The sequence below is a fragment of the Erithacus rubecula genome, assembly GCF_903797595.1.
Source record: "Erithacus rubecula genome assembly, chromosome: 13".
In the NCBI taxonomy this organism is placed as follows: domain Eukaryota; kingdom Metazoa; phylum Chordata; class Aves; order Passeriformes; family Muscicapidae; genus Erithacus; species Erithacus rubecula.
The window spans coordinates 4,235,335-4,259,627 of NC_136665.1; the positions used below are offsets into that span (position 1 = coordinate 4,235,335).

The window sequence follows — 24,293 nt, forward strand, 5'->3', positions numbered from 1 at the left end:
GCAGCTTGGTGGGACGATGGCAGTCGGGCTCAGAAGAGCACGTGCTAAGCCAGTCTGAGTGGGTTGTATATTTTTGAGTGCTGTCCAGAAATGTTAAAAATAACATTAATCATGAGTATGCATGTTGAGTGTGTTTGAAAGAATGCCTGCAGCTGTGGGGGGAACAATAACAGCCGTAACAAATAACACGCAATTAGCTCAAAATAAGTGAGGTTCGGATCAGTTTCTCAAAAAGATAATGGTTATCATAAAGCTTATCTCAGCAGCTTCAGTGTAATGATTCCACTGTATGATCTTTTACAAGACTCTTTCTGATTTGGGGAAAAATACATGGTTGATTTTTCTTGGAAAAAGCAGCTCAATTTCTTTATAAAGCCCTGTTTTTTTTACATACTCTGTATGTGCGAAGGAAAGTCTATTTTCACTGAAGGCTGTGCTGAGAATGGAAGTCAGTTCTTAATATACCTGGTGTGATTTTGGTATGCATTCAAGCTGTTGATTCTTTAGATTATTTTGTCTCTGAAGCCCACAAACTAAAATGATGGCTAGATTTTAAACAAGGCAGCAAGAGACCTTAAGAAGTGGCATAGTAATTCTATTTAAATCAAAGAGGCAGATATTTACAATGATAAAATGTCAAAGTCAGACTTTATAGTATTACTCTAAAAGACATGTAATTTCCATCAGTTAGATTTTTTAGTTGATGCCTGTACATTCAGACCAAAAGTGCCAAATCCATTTTTGGGGAGAAAAGGGCTTCTTCCGGTGTGATGTGTAAGCCTTGGCAGAAACAGCTATATTAAATCTTTCAGCTTGTCTTCTCAAGTGTGTTTGGTCATGTCTGTTCAATCAATCTTTGCAAAGAACAAACCTTGAGGTGGCTGTGGAGCTTTCTCAAAGACTGTCAGCTGCTTTGGTGTGCAGTATGTCCTGGAGCCTTGTGTGGAGGCAGAGCATGGATGTCCCACTGCTCCTGTAGATGATTGTAGTGATGACTTGTCAGCAGCTCTCTGGAAAGGGGTTGTAAGCTCCCCTATCCCATCTGAAGGTGCTTGTCTCTGCTTGCTGGGCTCAGGGCTTTCATGTGGCTTTGCACCATGGTGTCCCTTCTGTGGAGGTGTTAGTGCAGTGTGGGACAACACTGGCTGCTCATGGTATGGGGTCTCTCCTCCTCCTGTTACTGTCCGTGCTCCTGCCACTGCGCTGACTGCCAGGAACTTGAAGCTGATACCTTTTGACCTTTGAGGAGTCCAACATGAACACACATTGCCCTAGTTTTGATTTTGATAATATTTTAAACTTACCTCCTGCCTGATTCTCATCAGGCTTTATTTCTACTTCCCTGACTAATGTCAGGCATAAGCCTCAGATCTCATCTTGAGGGTCTGATATGCACAGAACTCTGGCTGAGTCACACACGTGTGCCCTGGAGAAGGAACCACATGGAGCCAGCCTTATCTTAAAGGGCTGCTTATCTTAAAATACACTGCAGTGGTGTCCAAAGTAATAAGTGAAAGCACAAGGCACATTCTGAGCCTTCTGTTCAAATTGTTCTTCTGGATGCAGCATGCAGTGGGACAAGCTTGGAACATGTGTTTTCCAACCAGGATTCGTGTTAGTGTTGGTACCAGCAGCTGTGAAAGCTGTTCAGGGAAAGTAAGCCTGAGAAATGGCTGGCAGCCCACAAGACTTTTCTAGTTCACTCCATAAGCCCATCTGGGGAGCTGAGAGAAATTTTTGCTGGGCTGGTAGAGCTTGGTGGAGATTGGACTCTTTCACTAGGGTGGAGAGCAGCTCTGAAATGGACCTGGAGGGATGAGGTGAGCTGGATTCTAGTCAGCAGGAGCAGTGAGATCTACCCCAGCCCCTTTATGTACTCTCTAAATTAATGCAGCACTTCAGAAACTGGGAGATTTGGGTTTTTTAGCCCTATTCTGACCCTTTCAAATACTCACTTTTGAGCCCTGGGTGGATATGTGGGAACACAATACAGCACCCCTGAGGAGCAAAGCACCCACGGAACAGGAATGCCTGGAGCAGGTAGAAGCTTCCTGAGCAGCAGTAATGCTTGGGGCTAGAGCAGTGTCCACATGGATACAGGTGGCTGATGCTGAAGGACAATCTCCTTCCTGTGGTGGGGGAGCACCCAAGAAATGTCACTTGAAAACATGAGCTGCTTTATGGCAACTGCCTGCTCCATTTTGAAAAGCTTTTGTTTTAGCAAGTATTATTGCCACTAAATGTGTTTTATTGCTTGCTCAGCCACCTTCTTGCCCTATCATTCATGTTCTATTTCTCCACACCAGCCCCTTATGTGGTGCTTGGAACTGCTTCCCTTATCTCTCCCTGTGTTAAATGTAAAATTCCCTCGGCCAAGTCCTACAAGAAACTGGATTATCTTGCTTGTTCTCTCTAAGCTCTGCTGCATTGGTGCCCTGTTAAATATTAATAAGCCCCTTAGATAAATCTTTAAAAGGTGCTGCTTTTTTTTTTCTCTCCGAGTGCAGTCTATCCTGTATATCACAACAGTGAATCATTGGTTTCAGGAATATATCAGGAAGCCTCTGGAATTCAGAATTGTATTTTTCAGTGTTATATTTTACTGAAACTCATAATCTAAGGGTCCAGAAGTTTCCAGCTCATGATGGAAAAATTGGTGCAGATTTTTTTTTTTTTATTAAATTGGTTCACCTGTTCTCAGTAGGGATAAGTTCTCTATTTTCCATGGCTGCAGTGCATTCCAAGGCAGTGAGATCACCTTTGCCTTGAGGCAGACACGGTTGTGCATTTGTCAGGCCCACATATAACAGGGTTTTAGCTTCCTTGCTGGGTGTAGTGCTTGGGTAGGGCTGCTCTTGGAGGTCAGCAATGCTGGCAAGATGCTGCTCCTGCCACAGGTGCCATTGTTCTGCAGCTCCCAGCCTTAGGTAGGACTGGAGAGGTGAGCTGCCCCTCTGCAGGGGGAGGGAGTGTTTCTGGACCTGTGCCAAATGGAAACCTTTTTGTTTCCTTTCTGGAGGAATGCAGTGCTCTTGGGGGAACCCCTCTAAAGGGTGAATTTGTGGTGAGCCAGTGGCTTCCCCATATAGAGGTTGGCTTGGCACCAACCCTCTGGAGTTAGATGAGGACCAGGTCCCACAAGGATTTAGATTCTTGGGTTTGGTACGAAGCATATGCTGTGGGTTGCTGTGGGATGTCTCTAGCACATGCTGTGGTGCAGAGGGGCATCTGGCCTGTTGTGCTAATTATACAGAGGACAGCTTGGCTCACCATCAAGGCTGGTGCTGATGCACCATAGGATGAATAATCTGTGGCTGTGCTTAGTGCTTTGCACACTGAAGGTTGTGTGGCCCACTCTGCTGCATGAGCCATGACTCAGACATGCAGACCTCAGGTCCTTGCTGGGAGCTGAGGTGACCACCCCTGAGCTCAGGAGATGCTGTAGCACAGGAGGAGTTTCCCCTTGAGGCGTGGTCAGATCCCCTAGTCATCAGCAGAGTTCTGCAGACAGCAGGGGTCACCTGCCAGCCCTTGCAGAAATATCTGCAGCACTGATGTGCCTGAACCAATTGATTCTAGCTTGTAACCCAGATAGCCTGCCAAAAGCCAAAAAATACATTTAGCTGGAATTAGTCCATGGTCATCAATAGCAGTCCTTGCCAGTTTTCCCAGCTGTGTGGGCAGTAGGCTTTTGGCTTGCCTTGCTTAGTTTCAGGGCACTAGTGTATTGTCTCTTGGAAGCAAAAGGTGTTCTTTGCTCTTCTTTCCTCATCTGTGATGTGGTGGCTTAGGAAATAGGAAGTACAAATCTGGTCTAAGTCAGTGTTTGTGATAGTGATCAACCTTGGTTCAGGGTTATGAGGCCTATTCCAAAAAGGCAACATCCATCCATTAAACATGCTCACAGCCTTTTTGACATGCAGAATCCATTTTTACAGAGTTGCTCATTCCTTTTGCTTCTCTGGAGCAAAACTTCAAGGCTGCATAGTGTGCTGACATTACCTTGATTACTTTGTGCTGAGATGACAAGTTATATATCCTGGGGACCAGGTTCACATTAGCAGCACTTTAAAACCAAGTTCCTGGATGGAACACCTTCCTAGGTATGCAGCTCACAGTCTTCTCTTATGAAGTTTAGTGAAAGCCCCAACCTTCCTCAGATTCCAGGTTTCTATACAAACAAATGCAATACTTTGTCTTTGGTAAACTAGAGTGTGTACAATCTTAGCATTGGGGTTTTTTCACTCCTCTCCTTTGTGCTGGTGGATAAACTATCCTCCTTGTGCCAGGGAGGATTGAAAGCCATTTGGGGCTCTGACTGTAGTAGTTTCTGTAGTTTATGGAGCTGCTGGTGTCTGCCTTAAGGGTGTCTCAGGCAGGTCCTTTCTGTGTCTTGTTCTCCAGGGTGGAGGGAGGAGGATGGACTGTAGTGCTCTACCTTTCAGAATACAGCTCTGTTTCATTTCCTGTGGTTTCAGTGATGTTCTCTGTCAGAATGAGTAAGAGTGTACTTTTTTTACACAGAGGTACAGCAGGAAGTGACAGGCCTTTTCCCAGCAGCAGGTGTGGCTTGTAAATGCTTAGACTTTGAAAGGGATTGGGGATATGGCTTGTTGCAGGTTGTCCTGTTTATTCTAGTACAGCTCTTCAGCTTTAGTAGCTCTGAAGACCAATTTATGTGTGCAGTAAAGAGATCTGACAAATTTATGGATGCTCAGAATCCACCAGCTGGTATTGAGAGAGCTCATGATTTTGGCTTCTGTGGTAGCATAGATAGATTGGTGCTGTCCCTGCTGTGCTGTGGGGTGCCAATTGCCTTTTATTTTCTTTTTTTTTTTTTTTTTGCCAGAGTTGGGATTAAAAGCTTGAGAGACAGTATTTCTTGTTTGGACTCAGATATTTATTAATTCTTATCTGTTACAGTGAGTTCTACAGCACTTCTAGCTGGCAAGCTAAAAAATGGCAACATATCTCTTTCTACAAGGCTTTTTAAGGGCCAGTTGTCCAATTAAGAATAGTTACCTAAATTATTTTTAACTTAATAACTAATCACCTGTGACCTGCAATGCAAACTCCTCCATCCAGTCACACAAAATACCATCTAGTCCCGTGAAGAAGAAAGAAATCTCCACCCTAAAACCTCAATTTTTCTTTCTGTATATTACTGTATTCTAAAACCCTAAATTCTAAGTTTTCCACCATGTGACATTAAACACTTCTATTCAAACTATACACTAGTGAGCCCAATTCTATTGTTCAATTTTTGAAGCCTTCTCCATGGCCTCAGGTCAAAAGAAGTATTCTCCTGGGAGGTAGTGCCTGTCAGTACAGAAAGCCCAAACCCCTCAGTTTCAAGGGTTCCAGCAGGTGCCCTCCAGATTTTCAGATTGGTTAGACAGATTTATTTCCTCTACCTGCCACAGAAGGCACTGTTCTGGTGCCCATCCTCACTGCAAAGACAGTGTAAGCGCAGGTACAGCTATTCCTGAGCATGTCCAGGAGCTCCTGTTTTCTTGGAATCATTGAGTGTATGATGCCTCCTAATAGTAGCCCAATGTAATAGCACAAAGATCCAGAGAAAGCCCTGTGTTCTCCAGTATTATTCACTCTGGTATGGATGAATTGCATCAGCATCTTTCTTTGGAAGAAACAGGTGAATCTTGTGCATGGGATCATGGGCATATTGAAACATCTCCCACTCATGAGGTAGAGGTTCCTTTCAACCACAGAATGGCAGATTCTCTGAGAACAGGCTGCACAGTCCCTGTCTACTTTACTTGAGTTCCCCAAAGGTCAGTGTGAGACCTCAGATTCCCTTAGGGATGTGGAAGTCCTTTAGTCACTCCATACTTTATGCTGTAGCTGCCCTTGGAGCAATAGAACTTTCTTCTCTAGTGTGGGTGAAACTCTGTGGAGCGTTTCCCCACTGCACCCTGCTCTGCCAAGCTGTCTCTGGAGGGAGCAAGCAGCAAGAATCTCCTGCTTCAGCTGCTGGCCATGGCTCTGCTTTAATGTGCCATCTCTCTGAGTCCTAGAAGTTCCCCAGAACTGCAAATGCTTTTCTTCTGTCATAGTTCTGTCTTATCCTAGGGGAAAAACACAAGTGAACTGTTGTTGGGATGGTGGGGAAGCTTTCTGCCTATGGAGACTGCATTGCATCCATCTGCCCTGAGGCTTCTTGGCCCCACCTGGCAGATGCAGGGACCTCCACCATGCTGGCAGGTGGCCCAGGTGCCCAGGTTAGTGTGGTGTCCTTTGGTGAGCTGCTACATGGAGTTACTTTGATCAGAGATGAACTTCTTCCAGTCTCGGAGGAGAAGAATCTTTGTGTTGCACCAGAGCAGCACACAGGGGGTTTGTCAGAGTTGTTTTTGCAGAGGCAGGTTATGGTTCCCCATGGATGTGAGGTGACCTAATGCCTTACACTTGTTGGGGTTGTGCAGGAGCATGACTGACTGCACACTTGTTTCTAGAATCAAGAAGCTGGGTTGCCTGTTGGATTGGATGCGTTTGTCATGTTGCCATCCTGCCTTCTTTCCAAAGCTATCTTTGCTTTGGCACAGACAGGGCTGCTGTCACTACAGGATCTTTTAGTTTGGTCTTCTAAAACTCCAGAGATTTTTTTTTTTTGTCTTCACACTGCTTACAGCCTCTATGAGAACAACATTATGGTTTTCCTTTATTTAGATCTTTGATATAACAAACTATGGTGAAGTAGCACATTACTATGTGTCAGTTGTTCAGTAGAAACTGTGTCTGTATAGAGACAAGACTTATTTTAAATCTCAAGTCTTTGATCTCTATATCTGGAGCCAAAGAACAGTAATTTTAAGGCAGGCTTTCAGGATTTTTAGCCAAACCATTGCATGCTAGCAGGGACCCTCCATTTGCTGTCAAAATTCACTTTGCTAAAACACGTCTGTTTCAGAGGCAGAATGTTCTTTATTCCAATGCTTGCAGAGCTGCTTCCTGGAGCTCTAAATGTGTCCTTACTCCTCAGTATTAAGCATTTGTGCCATTTTCAGTGCAGAAGACAGCCGAGCATGCTTTGGGAGCGTCCGTAAAGGATTGTGTATACATAGAAGCACTTAAGGGAGAGCAGAAGTCCTCTGCAATCTTTGTGCATGCTCTCCTTGCATTCTGATTTCATCCGTCGTACACAGCCTGTGGTACTGTAGACTTGCACAGCTGAAAGGAAGTAGCTAAATAAGGTACAAGAGTCCTTTTACACTGTTGACCTAAAACAGGGGGGAGATGAGGACATGCATGTTTTATGGCTATGCTAGGGCCAAAATCCGGGCAAATTCAAGTGTTTCTGTTGGAGAGATCATTTGGACAGTGCAGCTGTGCTGCAGCGTGCTCAGAGTTTGTGCGGGGGAAACACCACACAAGGATTTCTTTCCATTTTGACAGAGTTTATGTTGATCATATATACTTCTGCAAGTCATTACTGCATTCTGATTTCTTGTGGGCCTGAAACTGTAGTATCATACTACTCAATAGGTGAAGAAACCAGGATTTATATCTTCATGTGAAACCTTGTATGTGAAGTTAGGCCTCTTTGATTAAAAACACCTTGCACTGTTCTTCAGCAGTGGTTTTGCTTTGCTGGTTTGATTGCTTTGGTTTTACTGCTATGACCTGAAGAGTACCAGAGGGTGTCCAAGAACTCTCACTCTCAAGGGAGCACTGCTTAATCTGGAATGCCTTCCTGCCATTAGGTGCCTGGCTCTATTCTTCCATCAAAATCCCATGCCCTGCTTCTGCTTACAGCACCTAAATGGTTGGCATTCTGACAGGCAAACTGTGTGAAGGCTTCGGAAACAAAAATATCCAAACTCAGCAGCTGCTACACAGCGCTGGACCAGCCCTGTGGAGGAGGCAGGAAAGAGGCACAGCAATGGTTGGTGGCAGGAGCCTCTGTAGTTGCTCCTCTTTAAGAACCAGCCTTGAGCCACTTGGTTGTGTTTCAAGAGTTGTTCTCTGGGTAATATGGTTGTTGCAGATGGTGGAAAAATCAGCAGCTGTTGTGGTTTGAAGGTGTGGTACCATTGTTCCACAGGCTTCCATTTCAGTTGCCTCCCTGCCATGTTCTAAAATGGAAGGATGCTCTGGAGGAGCTGAGGGCAGGGGGGCAGAGCAGGGGTGGCGTGCTGCCCAAGGCTGATGTTACTCCGTAGTTCTCACATCCTGACCGTGCTTGTCACATCCATGCAAAGCTCTGGATCTGGGGGAGGGGAAAAGTGTCAAGCCCCCACACATCTTCAGCAGTGGTTTTCAGCAAGTGGCTCCAGGCTGCTCTCTTCTTGCATCACCACTTTGGTGCTGTCTGTGCAGGGACAGCTTGTAGTGTATTCCAGAACACTGCGTCCCTCTGCGAGCCGAGCACAAGAGCCGTACGACTGGCCTGGAGCTGCATTTTGGCAGGATCTGGGGCCCACAGTTATTGGCTTTGTACATGTTATTGCTGCTATGTTTACGAGTTTGGTGGGGGAGGGCGGAGGTGGGGAAAGTGCAGAAGGAGAAATGTGCTGGGCTTCCCCTTAACTGTCTCCATGTAATGCTTGGAATGATACTCTGGCATACATTCTTCCAAGCATCTGAGCTTTTCTATCTCTGTATAACGTTCAGCCTTGCACTCTATTGTGTCATGCTGGTTTAAATCCATGTCTAAACTACTCATTCCTACCATGAGGACTGGGATATAAGTGTCCTCTTACTGCAGTGTGAATAGAATGAAAACTTCTGCAATCTTGCTTTGTGTCCCTCATGAGGTCTCCTACACCTCATGAAGTAAGATAGTGCTCTGATTTTGCCTTGCTGATTACAGCAGCTTTCAAAAATCCTGTCTGAGGGGGAATCAGGAGCCTTATGGACTGACAAATATAATTCATGCAGACCTTTTCTAAAGAGAAGGGAAAGAAGTGGCTCCAGAGTTCTGGATTTGAGTAAGACTTTAAAATGTACCATGTGAGGCTGCACACTGTGCATAGAGTAGCAGAGATGTCTGCCCAGAATGCGGAACAGTCTCCCAGCAAGGGGCAGCACTGCTTCTGGAGAGCAGCTGCCTTCTGCAGAGAGGAGTACTCCTTCATTTTCAAAATATGATCTGGTGTGACTGTACTGCAGAGCAGAATGGATGCTATGGGAACAGCTGGATCAGTTTGGTTCTGCCAATCCTGCCAGCTGAAACCACACCTCTAGTTCCAGGTGCCCACTTGATGTAAGAGTATCAAGTGGCTTTAGCTGCCTTCCACCACAGATGTTGTGCTGCTGGACTGCATCTTCCACTGAGCTGAACAGCACACAGTTTGATAAATTTCCATTTAGCGTAATTGTATTGGCTAAAATAATATCAGAAAGGGGAATAAATTCCTCTGTGTGGTGGAAAAGGTGCTGGATCCAAATTGGAGTCTTGTTATTAGAGGCAAAGGTGCAATGTCAGGTTTGTATTGTTAGAGCAGCATGCAGAGAGCTCCCAGAAAAAAAAAAAAAAAGATAAAAAATCAGCAGGATTTGATGATGAAATAGTTTTGTGTGGTCCTGTCTTTGATGTGGTAAAGTACAAAGACGGGTAAGTGGGAGAGAAGGGAAAACTAGAATGTGCAGCAAATGTTCTTAGGCATAGGCTTGAGGGAGATGGGGCTGTTTTTCAGGATGCTGGAATGCCTTGCCTGAGAGAAGCATGCATGGAATTATCCTTTCATGGAAGGTGAGGGGCTGAAGCAGTAGGAACCAGATATGTACTGGGTTGATAATACCAATACCAGAGTTGAGATGTGCATCTTTAGTAGGAGGGAAGATGAACTCCACACCAGGACAGCTAGGTGCCTAAAATGACACAAATCATATGTAGACCAGCCTTTGTCTCGCTCCAAACCAGCCAAAAGAGCAGCAGCAGGAGGGAGCCAAGCTCTCACTGCTTATGCCCATGTATGATCATCTCTGCCCATGACCATCTGGAAAGTACTGTTTTGGATTGTGGTGGCCTTGACATACAGAGGGTGAGGTTGTGACTTGAGGTTGTTCCTCAGCGCTCCAGCTCTTGGAGATAGTTTCAACATCAGGGATAGATCTTGAGTTGGTCTTAGATTATGTAGTGTTCTCACTGAACTTTACTTTGGGACATAATATTTCAGAATTGGGTAACTGGAGTACACAACTAAATCAGTGGGTCCCTTCTGCAGTGACAGAGATGACAGCTTTCCAAGGAGTGAGAAGAGTAAAGGCTCTAAAGGTTCTTGAATCTAAACTTTAAGCTCCCACACCTTCTTGTTATATGTGCAGTGACATCTATACCAAAATGAGAAAGTTGGAGTTCTCATTCCTGCTCAGCTGGACTTTTTCATAATGCAAGGGATTGGACTTCAAAAAGTAAGCAGGTGTTGAAAGAAAAATAGCAAAGGCAAAGGAATTGTGTTAGCTTTTTCTGAAATATTGCCCAATTAAAATGCTGGCTGTTCGTGTAAAATACATCTGCAGCAAAGTACTTGGAAATGATTTATCAACACTTACTTTGGAGAGTGCTGCCTCCAAGGTAGCACAAAATGTGAAACTGGCAATGGAAAGTCACTATGACTTAGAAAAAACAAACAGCAAAGCAGTAATTTCTTGCCCTAAGAAAGGGTGTGACTGTCACTGGGTTGTGTAAGGGAAAGTGGGAACACTACTGTTAACATTCAAGGTAAACTGCACAGTTAATCATCATCCAGCTAGTCCCTGATTTCTTTCTTTTTCATTCTGAGGTAGAGGGGTGGTGGTTAGAGGGCTTGTCATTGGAGGGAAAGGGAAATGGATTATTTAATGTGGCTTTCTTTATGACAAGGCACTAACATGACTCCCGTCTGTATTTAAATGCTGTCCCCAGGTTACGACTATGGCTATGTCTGCGTGGAGTTTTCACTCTTGGAAGAGGCCATCGGATGCATGGAAGCCAACCAGGTTGCTTTACAATTCGGTCAATGCTGCTAGAAGATTTTTAATTTTTTTTTTTTGGTGGGGTGGTGGAAAGCCAGTAAGGTTTTTGTGAAGGAAGATCTGTTCTTGTATAATACACAACACTGCGGTTTAAATGTTGCTGTTACCAGAATCTTGTATCAGGCTTAGAAATGCCAGCAGGAAAGAGCTGCTGGACACCAGGTGGTCTGTCCTCCTCCCTGGTGTGTGTCAACACACTGCTGCAGTCAGAGGCTGGTGGCTGACAGACTCCTGCTGCAGGTTTTGGCCCTGCTGTTTCTGTACTCACTGAAATGCAGTTGGGAAGAGCTGTGCTGGCAGTAAATGTTTCCCCCGCTGTTGGTGCACACACACATGCACATGTGACTGTAGGTGCATACCCTCATGTGCAGCTCTGAGTCAGCTGTGACTTGAGTGCTCCACTTTGCCATATGCCTTATGTGTGGGAGAGATGCTTAGTTGTGCATCTTCTTCATATCTATCCTGTCCTTTGGCAACCTGGAGCTGCAGACACCCTTACATGCAGTTGAGCCTGGTAAACCTGAACATTTCCAGCCTTTAAAAGGAGAAAATTAAATCTCCAGTAACTATTCAAGAGGGGCCTTTACTCTGACCTGGTATTTGAAGCTAGAGCTGTTGTCTTCATACAAAAGCAAGATGCATAAAATTTGTTAGATAAAACACAGATTCCCATCTCATACTGCCCTCCTCATGCCTTGGATCTACAAATGAACCAGCTCACCAGAGCCAACTTCTGATCCCCTTTCCTTCACCATATCCCTTAAGTCTCCTCTTTGCTGCTTTCTTCCTTCTAATTTGCCTGAGTAATAATCCATATCAATTATCTTAAGCCTTTTTACCTGAATCCTGGGTCTTGCCGTCATGGGAGGTGAGTTATGAGTCAGATTCAGAGCTGTGCATCTGCAAAAATGTACTTACAGTTAATGAGTCTTCACAGCTGGGGTTTCAAAGGTCCCACTAAGCACTTGCATTTGCCTCTATTTTCAGTTACAGAGGTATTGCAACTTACAAAAATGTTTTACAGAAATAATTCTGTTGCTGGGAAAGAGCCTGGCACATTCCCACCGAGGTGGTGGTGAGGAGCAGAGAGAGAGAAGGCTCCAGAATTAATTATTTTACCATCAGTGACAAATTTTATTTGCCCTTCAGTGTTTCTACAATTCCCAATTTATTTTGTTGTCACTGAGGAATCTAGAATTATAGATGACACTGCTTTTAACCGAGTGCCTCTCCATATTCTCTCCACCATCCTGCTCACATGAAATAATGTCTTCCTATACAAGAGCAATTCCCAAGTATCAGGGAATTTGGGAATCTCTCTGATTGTTGATGTCTGCTCTGCCCTTTCTCCATTTGGAGTATATAGAATTGGGCAGGTGTTTTAACTTGATCAGGTTTGGTCCATTGCTGCAGCAGAGAGCCTGTAGGCACCAATCCTTAAACTGAATTGAGTGCCTACCCAATAAATCACTGCACACACATGCATGGGAAGAAACTGTGGCTGGTGTTCCACTGCTGCTTACACTGACCTCCCCAGCATCACTTACAGCAGTGATTTAGGCTGGGAAATTCTTTCCTGTGCTTCCCTTCCCTATCTGCTAGTGACAGGAATTGAGGTCCCAGCCATACACACACCTGGGATGTGCTAAAAGCAGACAGCGTGTGAAAGTCTTCCAGTTTTCTTCCTGCTATACCTGGCTCTGTGTGTGTGCAAAGCTAGAAGATGGAGTGGTTGGAAAGGATCATCTCCCAAGCCTCCCTATGCCAATCTTCATGTTTCAGTAGAGTTACAGTAGTTAGTAATTAGAGAAGTTAGAAATGTGGGATTTGGGATGACCCAAGCTATGTGCATTTGGTTAGGAGAGCTGTAAGCTTCTGGATTGCCCCATGTAGGTTAACTTGTCTAATATGTCTAGTGTTTTGATTGAACATGAAAAATAACCCTTCTAATTACACAAAAAAAAGGGCAGCAATATTTGTACCTGATATACTGCAAAGGAAATAGGTGACTTTAAAATTCTCAGTAAGAGACAAATAGAGATCTTCAGAAAGGGAGTTATGAATTGTCCCTAGAGAGTAGATATTCCACTTCAGTGACTTCCAGGGTAGAGTTGCAAGATCATCTCCTTAGACTGAAAGTCTGCATTTTTGCAAGCTGCAAAACCATAAACCTGTGTTAGCTAAGACACAGATTCTTTGATAGTTCAGTTATTTTCAGAAGGTTATCAACTGTCCCTGTCATATTCAGTCACTTGTGAGAACATAAATAGCAAGTGACATGCTGGTCCCTCACTAGTTAACCTGCCTTTTTCTCAGGCATCTGCAGGCTGGAAATAAATAGCTTGTGCAAAAACTGCATTTTTGATGCTGTTTAATGCCTGTTGAACTGCCCCTGCCTGAAGAACAATTTGCTTCCTCCCTATATTTTATCACTCTGATATTTTTTGTTTTACTTGACACACACCAGCACCCACTTAAGATCATTGCCAGACTTGCAAAGTACAGATTTACCAGGTTCAACTCCTTCCATTCAGTAAATCTTAGCATGTATGTGTGACTGCTGAGATTTGAGGGGGCTTTCCTGTTACATATATTGTGATAAGTAAACACCCATATTCTGTGTTGCCCTAATTTTGCAGGAGAATTTCATTCCATGTGTATTCACTGTCACAGCTAAAGTAATGACAACAGACTCCTTATTAATTGCTTTGACTTGTTGATTGTTGCACTGGCAACTTATTCCAGTGCCAAGGTGCTGCCTAACATGCATGAGCAGGGTCATTGTAATTCCCAGTGTGGAATTTCTGGGCACAGGCCTGGATGAGTGAGGTGCCAGGTGCTGTCTCTCCCCCTGGCTTTGTGGGGGCTCTGCCCCAGCAGGGCAGATGAGCTGTTGATTTGTTGTGCAGAGCCTAGATCCAGCCCTTGTAGCAGCCTCATGGTTGGTGATGCTCCTGGTGGCCTTTTGTTTCATGGTGGCTGTCACTTGGCTTGTGTGAAACCTCTCTTCTGTCTGCCATGAGCTGCTCTTCTTTTGGGGAGAAAGTTATTTTGAATGGAAAATGGGGTTTCTGTCTGTTAAGTTGCATGATTTCTCCTAAATAATTTCCCCTCCCTTATTCTCATATTTGAAAGGATGTGGTGTGGCATTTGGTGTTTCTTTGGCGTAGCCCCTGCTGTGGTGGTGTTCTATCTGAGGGCACCAGGTTGGCTTCTTGGAAGCAGCTTTGGGAATATACCCCATGGCTGTTCTTGTCCACAGGTATGGGGTCTTTTTGCATTCCTCCTTAATGTGTAGACATAACAAGCATGTTACATGGTGTGAGAAAATCAGGTAGGAGATGAAGTAGTACCCTTTGTGTGCTGCTGTGTATCATAAGGGCAGGAGGTGGAGAAATGGAAAGAGCCTGTCTCTGCTGCTTGTATATTTTGCTGTTTTCACTGAGATGAAGCTGATTGTTACACATGTGGAAGAGGGCTTTTCTGAGCTCAGGAGCAAATGGCTTGTCTCAACTGACTCTGGAGTATTGTCTCCAAATCTGCTTGGACCTCAAACTTAGCAACACTGGCTGCATGAATATTTCCTAGCTTTTGTTGCTAGTAACTAACAACTTTGTAATCCTTTCCTCCTCTTAAAACTGAGGGCAAGAGGAGAGCTGTGCATGAACTTTTAAAAATGCATACACTGTACATTATGGTGCAGGTCTCCTGGCATGTGCTGGAGTGGTTGTTGGAGACTTGCTCTGGTGCCTTCCTGCACTGAGGCTGGCACTTGTCAGAACAGCTTCCCTGCAGTGCTCTCCTGGTTCAGCTTGAGCACACCAGTGTTTCCACTCCCTGCTTGTTTTATACTGGAGAGGGTAAGAGGGATTCTTACTGGATTTTGTGGGTGCTGACTTGAGCATATCCCACTCCTGTGCAACTAGAAACATCAACTGTGTGTTTCTGCTGCTCTGAGCCTGTTCTCCTGTATCCATTCACTGCAGGGCCTTTCTGTATTCTGTGTGAACAGAGCTTCTGGTGCAGATCAGATTTCACAGGCTTTTCACTGTAGCTGTTGGTGTTAAAATCCACAAGATGCTGTGACAAACAGGCAAAGTTTAGGACTTTCTGTCCTGAAAACATTTGCAGTAACAAGCCACAATTCTGTGTGGCTTCCCAATTAAATAAAAAAGGAGCATGTGCTTATCCTGAGAATGGAACTTCTCCTGTGACCTGTAGCCTTGGAGTATTTATTGAAGCCCGTGTTACAGGGAGTGTGTTGCAATTTGTAGAAGAAAATGTGTGTTCAAGCATCAAAACTAATTGTTTTCCTTTTGGTAGAACGTGTCGAATTGTGGAGTCTGGAATTTTTTTCCTAGAATCTGACACATTCCCCCTGTAATAGAAGATGACACCTGCCTCAAATGCATTTTCATGGGCTGTCTGGTATCCATCATTTATTCCCTTGACAATGTTGCTCTGTCTCTTTAGCTTTAACCTGCAGTTGAGGATGGTGGTGGCATGTCCACAAATACACTGAAATCCATTTGTGTGTTAGGCTAAGGGTGCTGGAGATGGCCTTGCTTTTAATCTGTCCTCTGTGGATCCACAGTTGGCATTATCTTCTGCTTTTCTTATTGCATATTAGGTGTGTGAATTTTGCTCAGGTTGTATCATTAGCACACCTCCTTTTCCCCTGCTCTCCCTCACCCCCATAAAGCCTGTCCTGCTTTTGACTGTGTAGATTTCTAGAATCTGCTTTTGGAGTCTTCCACTTTGAATGAGGGAAAGGCTTGTAAACCTAGGCAGTTTCTTCTGTAAACATCCTAATGGTTTGTGAAACATGCACATTGTGGAGGAATTTTTATGAGCCGCCTGACCTATGGAAAGTTCTCTCCAAAGGCTCGTGGATGAGTGGATTTCCGGGCAGCAAAGCTGATTTGGGTTTTTTTTGTATCTGATTCAGTGTGTGACCTTGTCACGAGTTCACCCTGGTTTTACATCACAGGGGCTTGACATGTTGAGTCAATCATTTTTTTATTCCCTCTTGTGTTTCACTAATCACTGCATCATACCAGCATTTAACTGGAGTTGTAAGCTTTTGAGATCTGTATGGAATCCTGCAGTGGGAAGCTCCTGGAGCTTGGAGGACAGACACTTGCCTGTGAATAAGCATTTGGATCTGCCTGCAGTGACCTGTGACAGGGCTGGGTGTGTGGGTGTACATGTGTGTATCCTTCAAGGAAGCTGTGATAGATGCACTGTCTGTTTGGAAGGACTGGCTTAATGTCTGTGTGCTGCAACGACCTTCCATGTGCAGAGAAGGGTGGCTTTTGTTGTAAAATGTAACTGCCAAAAAGTACCAAAAATATTTTTCTGGACCTTTTTCTCTTCTGTCTTCTCAACATCTCTGTCATCTCAGCTCTCCAAGCCATGTGAATCCTCTTAGTCCCTCTTCCCTTGGCACAGAAGGTTGTAAAGAGATTCTCTGCCAGAGACTTCACACACTCTTCCTTTCAGCCAATGGTAGCTTCCCACCAGTGTGTTTTCTCCAGCCCTACCCAGATAAAAAAACTGCAACCTTCTTCTTGGCAGCTCTGTCCTGCCTTGCCTCAAGAAGCAAACCATGCTACAATGTGTTTTAAAATAAGTTCATTTTTCAATAGAAGAGTTGTGAAGCTGCATCTTCTTGCTCTCCTTGTGTGATTCCCAGCTTGCCATGTTCCTCCACCTCCCTGCCTGTATTCCAAAATCCTGTCCTCCTTTTTCCTTCAGCCTCACCTTACCCGTGTGGTGGGGTCTGTATGTGTTTGCTGCTGCTAAAGTGCTGCTCTGCAGTGGAATTGTCCCAGAGGACAGCTTCAGGGTGAACTGGCTGGAGCATGCAGCACATGCTTAAGTGGAACTTCCTCAGTATCTGTGATGCTGCTGGGGATGTGTTGCCCAGCAGGGTTATCTCAGGACTCAAATATTGCTGTATATTAAAGAATTATTTATTCTGTGTGCTGAGGTTGGCTTGGGCTGCTGTATAAATAGGTTGTTTCACATAAAGCATCACTCCTTACCCTTCTCTAAAATGAAACTGCTCTCCCTCCTGGCCCCTGCATTTCTGTTCTGGTGATGAGTTTGTTGGAATTTTTTTCCCATTGACAATAACAAATCTTTGTGATGATGTAACTCTGAAATAACCATTCCTTCCCTATAGCTTGTGAATGCCTTCTTAATCAATTGTTATCTGTTGGATGGGATGGTCTGTTTACAATGTCAGGAGCTGGAGGGAATAATTGTGATTTCCTGAAATTTGTTTAAATGACTTGATCTGTGAGTGATTGACAAGACAGGTGTCCAGTCCTCTCTGGTTGATTGGCTGTGTGATCTGATATATCAGTACTTGTGCTGCATCACTCACAGCTGCTGGGAAGGAAAATGTTGGATATTCCCAGCACTGGTGGCTCAAAGTGAGGAATCACCCTGGGACAGCCGGACCTTTGGGCACACCCAGCACTGATGTTGTAAAAATGTGGGTACTTGAAAACTTCTGCTTGTGCACGCAATGTGCAGTGTGTACTGTGTGTGAGTCTGCTTCTGCCCCTTCCATAGGGCAAAAGTTGTATTGTAGAGAACTCATTGGCAGAGCATTCCCTAAGAAATAGCTTTGGTTTGGTCATTTTCAGTAGGCAAAGCATTTTCCTGAGTGATGAGGCATCTGGAACACTCATCCTTTGAATTCGTTTCTAGGTGAGATCTTGCCTTGAGCTAGGAAAGATTTGAAGTAATCTTTGGATGCATGGGCAGGATACAGATGGCACCCTGTCTCTGTAGCTGTCAGGTTTCTCCTCCTAATGTGTTAATGGAATAATTGTGCGCCGGTGGGGAAATCTTAGTCATAGATTATGCTATATATGCTATGCATAGGTGCAGCTTCACCTTAAAACAAAGAGCAGTGATTTATTGCTGTGATCTTTCTCACAGACTGTACATTTTGTATTGTTTGCATTCATCATTAGTAGATTTTCCGTGAAGAGCTGGAGAAACTAAATATATCCCTGTGTAACCATTTGGAAGGTATGCACCTTACAGCCTCAGAGTGCTTCAAAGGAACATGGTAAATCAGGGGTAGGACAGATTGTGTGGTACTGCAGTTGATAGACTGTGTATATGGTCAGAAGGGGATTTTGGATTAGGATGTAAAATCCCTTGATCAAGCTCTTATATGAAAGTAGTAGGACTCATGGCACTAATTTGCTTTGATGCTTTTGAAGTCATCCTTTAAGTAAGCTGGTGACTAACCAAACTGCAGCTGCCCTCTCAGAAATTCCCTCTGTACTCTTAGAAGTGGACGGTGCTGATGATACGACTGAAGTGTCTTAAGGGAGATGAGCAGGCAGTGAGAGGGAAATGTCTGGGTTCAGTCATGAATGCGCCACAACTTTCATTTCCAGAGTGAGACCATTTTCTATCACAGTTTTGCCATAATGGTTTGCACAGGACCCGTCACTGAGAATGAGGTGACATAAATTGTTGGGCTGAGTCCAATGAGTCCTCAGCCCAATTCCAGTAATGTCGAGGGGAACACCAGATATTTATGTATTACAAGCATATGAGCCAGATTATAGCTCTAGGACTCCATCTGGACTGTTTTGATAAGTGGGAGCACTCCAAAATGTTGCAGTTTTCACTTGATGAGTCGTTGTTGTGAGCTTCAGCCTCAGAACTGTTCGTTCATGCTTTTGTGCTATCTTAGCAGCAGTTGCTTTTCCATCACTTGATGCACTGTTGGTGTTGGATTGCTGGAACAGGAAGGTAAAATGTTGACTCTAGATGTGGTAAAAATGTCAAACTGCATGCTCCCTGGGGTTAAGGAAGAAGCAGAAACGCTGTTTCCTTCTCTTCAAAGAAATGCCTATCCTTCTGTAGAAATTATGTATCTTTCTTGTGTATATACGCTTTTGATAGTGAGAGAAAACTGGAATTGCCGTCAGATGTGGATTTTTGTCTGTTTTCTTCCCAGCTGAGTTTGTATTGAACCTTTTCAATTTAAATAACAGAATTTTGACTACCTGGAATTGGGGTTCATTCAAAAGGAATACATTGCATTTTTGCTGTTTTCTGCTTGGGTTGTGAGACTCATGCGGGTAAAATACTAAATTCAGATTCAAGTTTGAAGATGCAAGATCAAAGCTCTGGCAGTCAGCAACTTTTATTTGCGAATTTCTGTTTCCATTTGACTGTAACTGGGTTGTTAATGTTCTTGTCTAGAAATGAAATGATTACAGTGGAAAATGGGGGCGGCACGCCTAAGTGGGCTATTGTGTCATTATCCATCAATCACAGGCAACAAGGAAACAGGTATTTAACACGGGAGGACATGCAGTTATTATCCACCCCATTCCCCTGCAAGCCACAGGGCACCTTCTAGACTCTTATTAAAGCTTTAATACCTACAGAGCACAAGAAATACTGTGTGCTACAAGATCAGGAGTTTTGCTGTCATTCTGCATCTGTGCAGGACCACGAAACACATGAGGTGGAAGAGCACTGAGAGTGCTGGCAAGCTAAATCCCTCTGCACTGCTGAGGAAAGGCACCAACTTCCCCAATCCTTTCACATAAGGGAAAGAATTTCATCTTCCATCGTATCAGGGAACCTGTGAATGGGACAGCACTGTCAGATCTCAGTAGCTCTGTGTGACCAACTTGCTGAATCCTGGCTACAATTGCTCCCAGAAAAGGGCTGTGTGGGAAAATCTTGGAGCTCTTTTGTACAAGGATATACAGGAGGCAGGTGGGAAGTTCTTCCTGGCTTCTGCAGAACAAAAACTATCAGATGTAAAGGAGCATTCTGCCTAAAGGTTTATTTTGTGGTGCTGTTGCACTGTGTGTATGTGTTGACAGCTGCCAGATGTTACATCCAAGTGTCCTCCTGCACCTCCATAGCTTCAGGCCACCTGTAAGTTCAGTTAGTTATGCCTTCCACAGGATGAACAAACAGCTTCTGAAGGACAGGGATCTAAAATCAAGTTTGTCATGTAAGGAATTACATTTTTAATGAAGGTCAAAGCTATAAAACTGTAAACATAAGGTTTAAGTATTTAAAACTCTGAAACTGTCTTTAGAAAAAGAGAATGAAAGTAATTTTCTGTTTTCATAGACAACAGGGGAAATCTTAGTTTTTTGTGATGTACAGTCCATGTCTAACCAGGAAATTAGCAATATATTTAAATGGGCTTCATGAACCAGATTTGAGCCAGGATGGCATTTAAAGCCCAAGCAAACATTTGATGTACTTTTCCATCAAGGATCTCAGGAGCAGAGTTAGCAGAGAAAGTAATTTTAAGTCTTAAGAATCCCAAGATGTATTTTCATACACTTAATACCAGGTTGTGAAGTCTCACTAAGAAGCTTTCTCACGGTGCAAAGCTGTACATTAATGATATGATGACTAAGGTATTTTACTGTTCATAGTCCTAAGTTTTTAAAAGTCTGATTGATTCTTCACAACCTGTGATAGGAGAGGAGTGCTGAGGTGGTTTGGATTTTTTTTCCCCTGACAAGCTGTTGTTCTGTACCCAGTTCATGTGGACCTGGTGTGTCCGCTGCCACCGCTGCCTTCCCTGTCCATTCCAATTAACTCAGCTCATCTCTTTTTCTTCCTTCCAGTGTGTACTGGGCACATCACTAAATGTAAGAAGTGAATTCCAGAGAATTTCACAAACACCTAATGACAGGCAAATGGTTGATCCATCTGGTTCAAAGAGGAGCAGCTGAAAGCTTCACCTCTCTGGTGCTCCAGTGCTTGCTGCAGAGAGGTGAGCAGCACACAGGGAGCTGCAGGCACTGTCTGTGCTTGGCTGCCCTCGATCTGCAGGGCCAGTCTCTGTCCTGAGCCACCAGGTATTAAATCCCCCACAGGGGTTCAAGTGACAGTACCTGAGCCACCCACTACTGTGATGTTTATCTGACAGTTTAAAGAGATGTCTGTGTGCTGTTTTCCCTTTCCAATCCCTTAGTAATTAAGCCATGCTGAGGCACTTCTGATACAACAGGGAACTGTGTTCTTTTCCTTCCTTGGTGTCAGGGTTATCAGAGGAACTGCTGTCCTGGACACTCACCTCTCTGGCTTTTCTCTCCCAAAGAGCTGAGGTCAGCTACCAGAGCCTTAGAGCCTGGAGACTTACTTTGTCTGCACACTGATAAGGCACTGAATTCCTTTCTTCAGCAGTTCTGGGAACTGACCAGGAAGGAATGATCTGAATTTACCTCTGGATTTTGTGCAGCGCAGTTGCCTGAACGAACTTCTTAAACCTCAGTGCCCTGAGAAAGGAAGAAGTGCTGGGTCCCACAGTGAGCTGTGACACCCACTAGTGTTATGTTTCACCCAAGCCAGGCTGGCAGGGAAAAATAATTTCCCTCCAAAGGGCTTGGATAACTGTTTTCATGCTGTGTCAGGTTTCTTGGCAAATGCTGACCAAGAGGTTCAAGCAGCTGTTTTCCAAATCTTCCAAGAAGAGCTCTTAGGAGGCAGCATCTGTTCAGACACAGAAATCTGCACAGGTGCCAGCCTGAAAGTGGGCCAGCTGCCTTGAGGTTCTGTCCAGGTGTGACCATTAAGGATCTGGATATAGCTGTTGGAATTGGCCACCTCGAGGTCACAGTGATGTGCTGGGAATCATTGGGGTGACACAGGTAAGTGTTGCACTGCTGGTGGCAAATGGCAGGGCTGTTATCCTGTGGGAGGCAGTATCAGACACCCACGTTTGTCATTGACTGGGGGTTTAGAAATATTGAGAAATTATATCTCTAAGGATAAAACTCTCTTTTCTTCAGAGGTAATTCCTTTTCCCCAGGTTTTTGGGTCTTTTGCTTTCAGCAGAGAGACTGTCCTGCAGGGAGCTTGCCTGAGCACTGGCTGCAGAGAAGGCACTGCCAGGAGTTTGGAGGTGTGTCTGAAGGAGCCTCTGGAGCACTCCCTTCCCCATTACAGTTGGTGTGTTCTTAGCAAACATTTGCTGCTGCACAGAGCACCCTGAGTTCTGTTCAATATACAGGTGTTGGGATTGGTGTATAATCCCATAGGTGCATGCTCCAGGAAGAATATGTGTTGTTTGTGTGTGAGGTCTTCAAATACTTAATTAAATAGCTTGAATTGTCTAGGAATAAATTTACCCCTTTAAGACAGAGCTTTCCAGTCTGATTTCTTTTCCACCATGATTTTGCATTGGGATTGCTCTTTAGGGTTTTGATATTTGTGCTTCAAACCTGTGATTAAGGTGCTGGGTGTTTCCTCATTGTTTCCCAGCTTCCTTATGGCCATTACTAATTGTAAAGTATCCCTGAGGGAGGTGCACAGGAAGGTCCTGGATTGGATTAATGCATTGTCCTAATGTGCTTAAGCTTTATATTGTTTAACAGTGAGATGGAATGAGATGACCTTTGAAGAAAAAGGTGGCCATGTGAAAAAAAAAATAGTGAGAAATATGTCCAGTCAGTAGAGCAGTATTTTGGAGAGAGAAAGGAAGTCCCTGTGATGGGAGAGAAGGGGGTCTGTGAAGCAGTTGTTGTTCAAACATTGCCCGTGCAGTAGCCCTTGATAAGTCAAGGAATAGTGATCAGGTAGAGCCATGTGGATCCTTCCCTAGGGATCCATCTATGAGTAATGATACTCAATATACTAAATATTGAAATACTCTTTAAGTTTTGATAGTTTAAGTATATTTTTCAAATAGAGGTTTCAACCTGATAGATATTTTTCTGAGCATGAAAGTGAGTGTTTGACTTAGAATTATTTAGGTTGGAAAAGACCTTTAAAATCAAGTCTAGCTGTTAAAGAAACTCACATACATGGCCTCAACCATCCGTGCTTCTCTTTAGCTGTGGAGTGGGAGCACAGCCAGTATCACCAGAGCACAGAACTCGTCCCTGTTGGAGTTGTTGTCCCCATATCCTCACTGTCTGGACTCTAGAAATCTTCTTCTGACTCCTTCATGCTGTAAAGGAAAGGCTTTCATTTTAAATTTTCCACTTTTCTTCCCAGTGATCCCATAAGCTGCTCTGCAAAGGTGCCCTCTTCAGAGGAGTGAGGGAAGCTGGAGGTCAGCATTAGCCAGGCAGAGATGCATTAGGGCCTTGAGTGGCAGGTGAAAGTCCCCTTGGCTTCACTGGATCAAAGAAAACTTCCAGATGTATTGAAATCTACTTAAAGGGTGAAATGCAGAAGCTATTCATATCACCTGCTGCCCAAAGCAGGCCCTTGAGCATGTGAGGTCCTGAGCACATTGTGTTTTTTCCCCAGCTGTGGCACATTGCTGTTATCCCTCCTGCAGCTGTAATTGGGCGCTTGCCTGTGCCACCGTTTTGGTGCTCTCAGAGCAGGGCTGAGAGTGCTGACAAGCAAAGCAAATGCTGTGTTTAAAAGATAAGCACTTTGAGAGTCCTAACTTGGAACTGAATTGGAGTTCAAAATTCAGCATTAAAATATAGAGAGCTGGCATAGTCTGAAAAGCAATTTCTGTGTGTATTTGCGAAAAGGATATCAGTGAGGGGAGGTGAGCTGTAGAAAGATACTGGGACTTGCTTAAAAAGGGTATGGCTGGTATCCAGGGAATTTAGAAACCGTAGGAAGAAAACTGGAGGTGTCTCAGCAGGCTAGCTGGGGTGTCTGTGGAAATAAGGTACTTAAAGGATGCAGACTGGCACCTTCTGCTAAAGGACGAATGGCCTGGATAACCAGGCAGGAAGGGAGGCCTGTGGAGGGAACAAGGAGATATGGAAGCTTGTGTGGCCCAGGATGGTCCCAGTGCTAGCAATGGCTTTTGACTAAAAAGACTTTGAAAAAGAGGTACCAGAAGCTATCTGGGATAAAATAATTCTTATATAGCATCTTATATTTAGCTACTGAATCTTTAGGACTCTCTCAGTTATCTTTCTAATGCCTCAGTTCTGTGTTAGTGCCAGTTTTCTTTAACGTGCCCAGCAGTGGTATGCCTGAAGCAGTGTTCTGTCAGCTCAGGATAGATGGTGACAGCTTTGGGCTCTCACTCTCAGGCCTCCCCTGACCTGGATGCTCAGGAGCTCTGATCATGCCGTGCTGGTTAGCCTTGGATCACTTGAAATAAATGCCTTATTGCTAAGGCAAGGTGATGCCACATGCTCTTCAGCTCCATAGCGTTCTCTGATGCCCAAGGGCCAAATATCCTGATCTTTGGGTGACCACTAACACAGTGTTTATGTTGTCAGTTGTCATCTCAGTGCTAGTCTTGATGGATATCTGTAATCCTAGTACACAGCAAAGTTGTTTTGGATCCATTTGGTCATATAACAATTCCTTAAGGATCC

At 44.3% G+C, this 24,293-nt stretch overlaps 1 protein-coding gene across 4 annotated transcripts in view; it reads left to right on the forward strand.

Annotated features, from left to right (window-relative positions):
• Positions 1–24,293, forward strand: part of RBM6 (RNA binding motif protein 6) — a 58,071-nt gene that overhangs the window by 11,827 nt on the left and 21,951 nt on the right. For all 4 annotated transcript variants that reach the window (XM_079317256.1, XM_079317257.1, XM_079317258.1 and 1 more), the window contains exon 6: positions 10,868–10,941. In XM_079317256.1, coding sequence (XP_079173382.1) covers positions 10,868–10,941 — 74 coding nt within the window. The remainder of the gene's footprint in view (positions 1–10,867; positions 10,942–24,293) is intronic.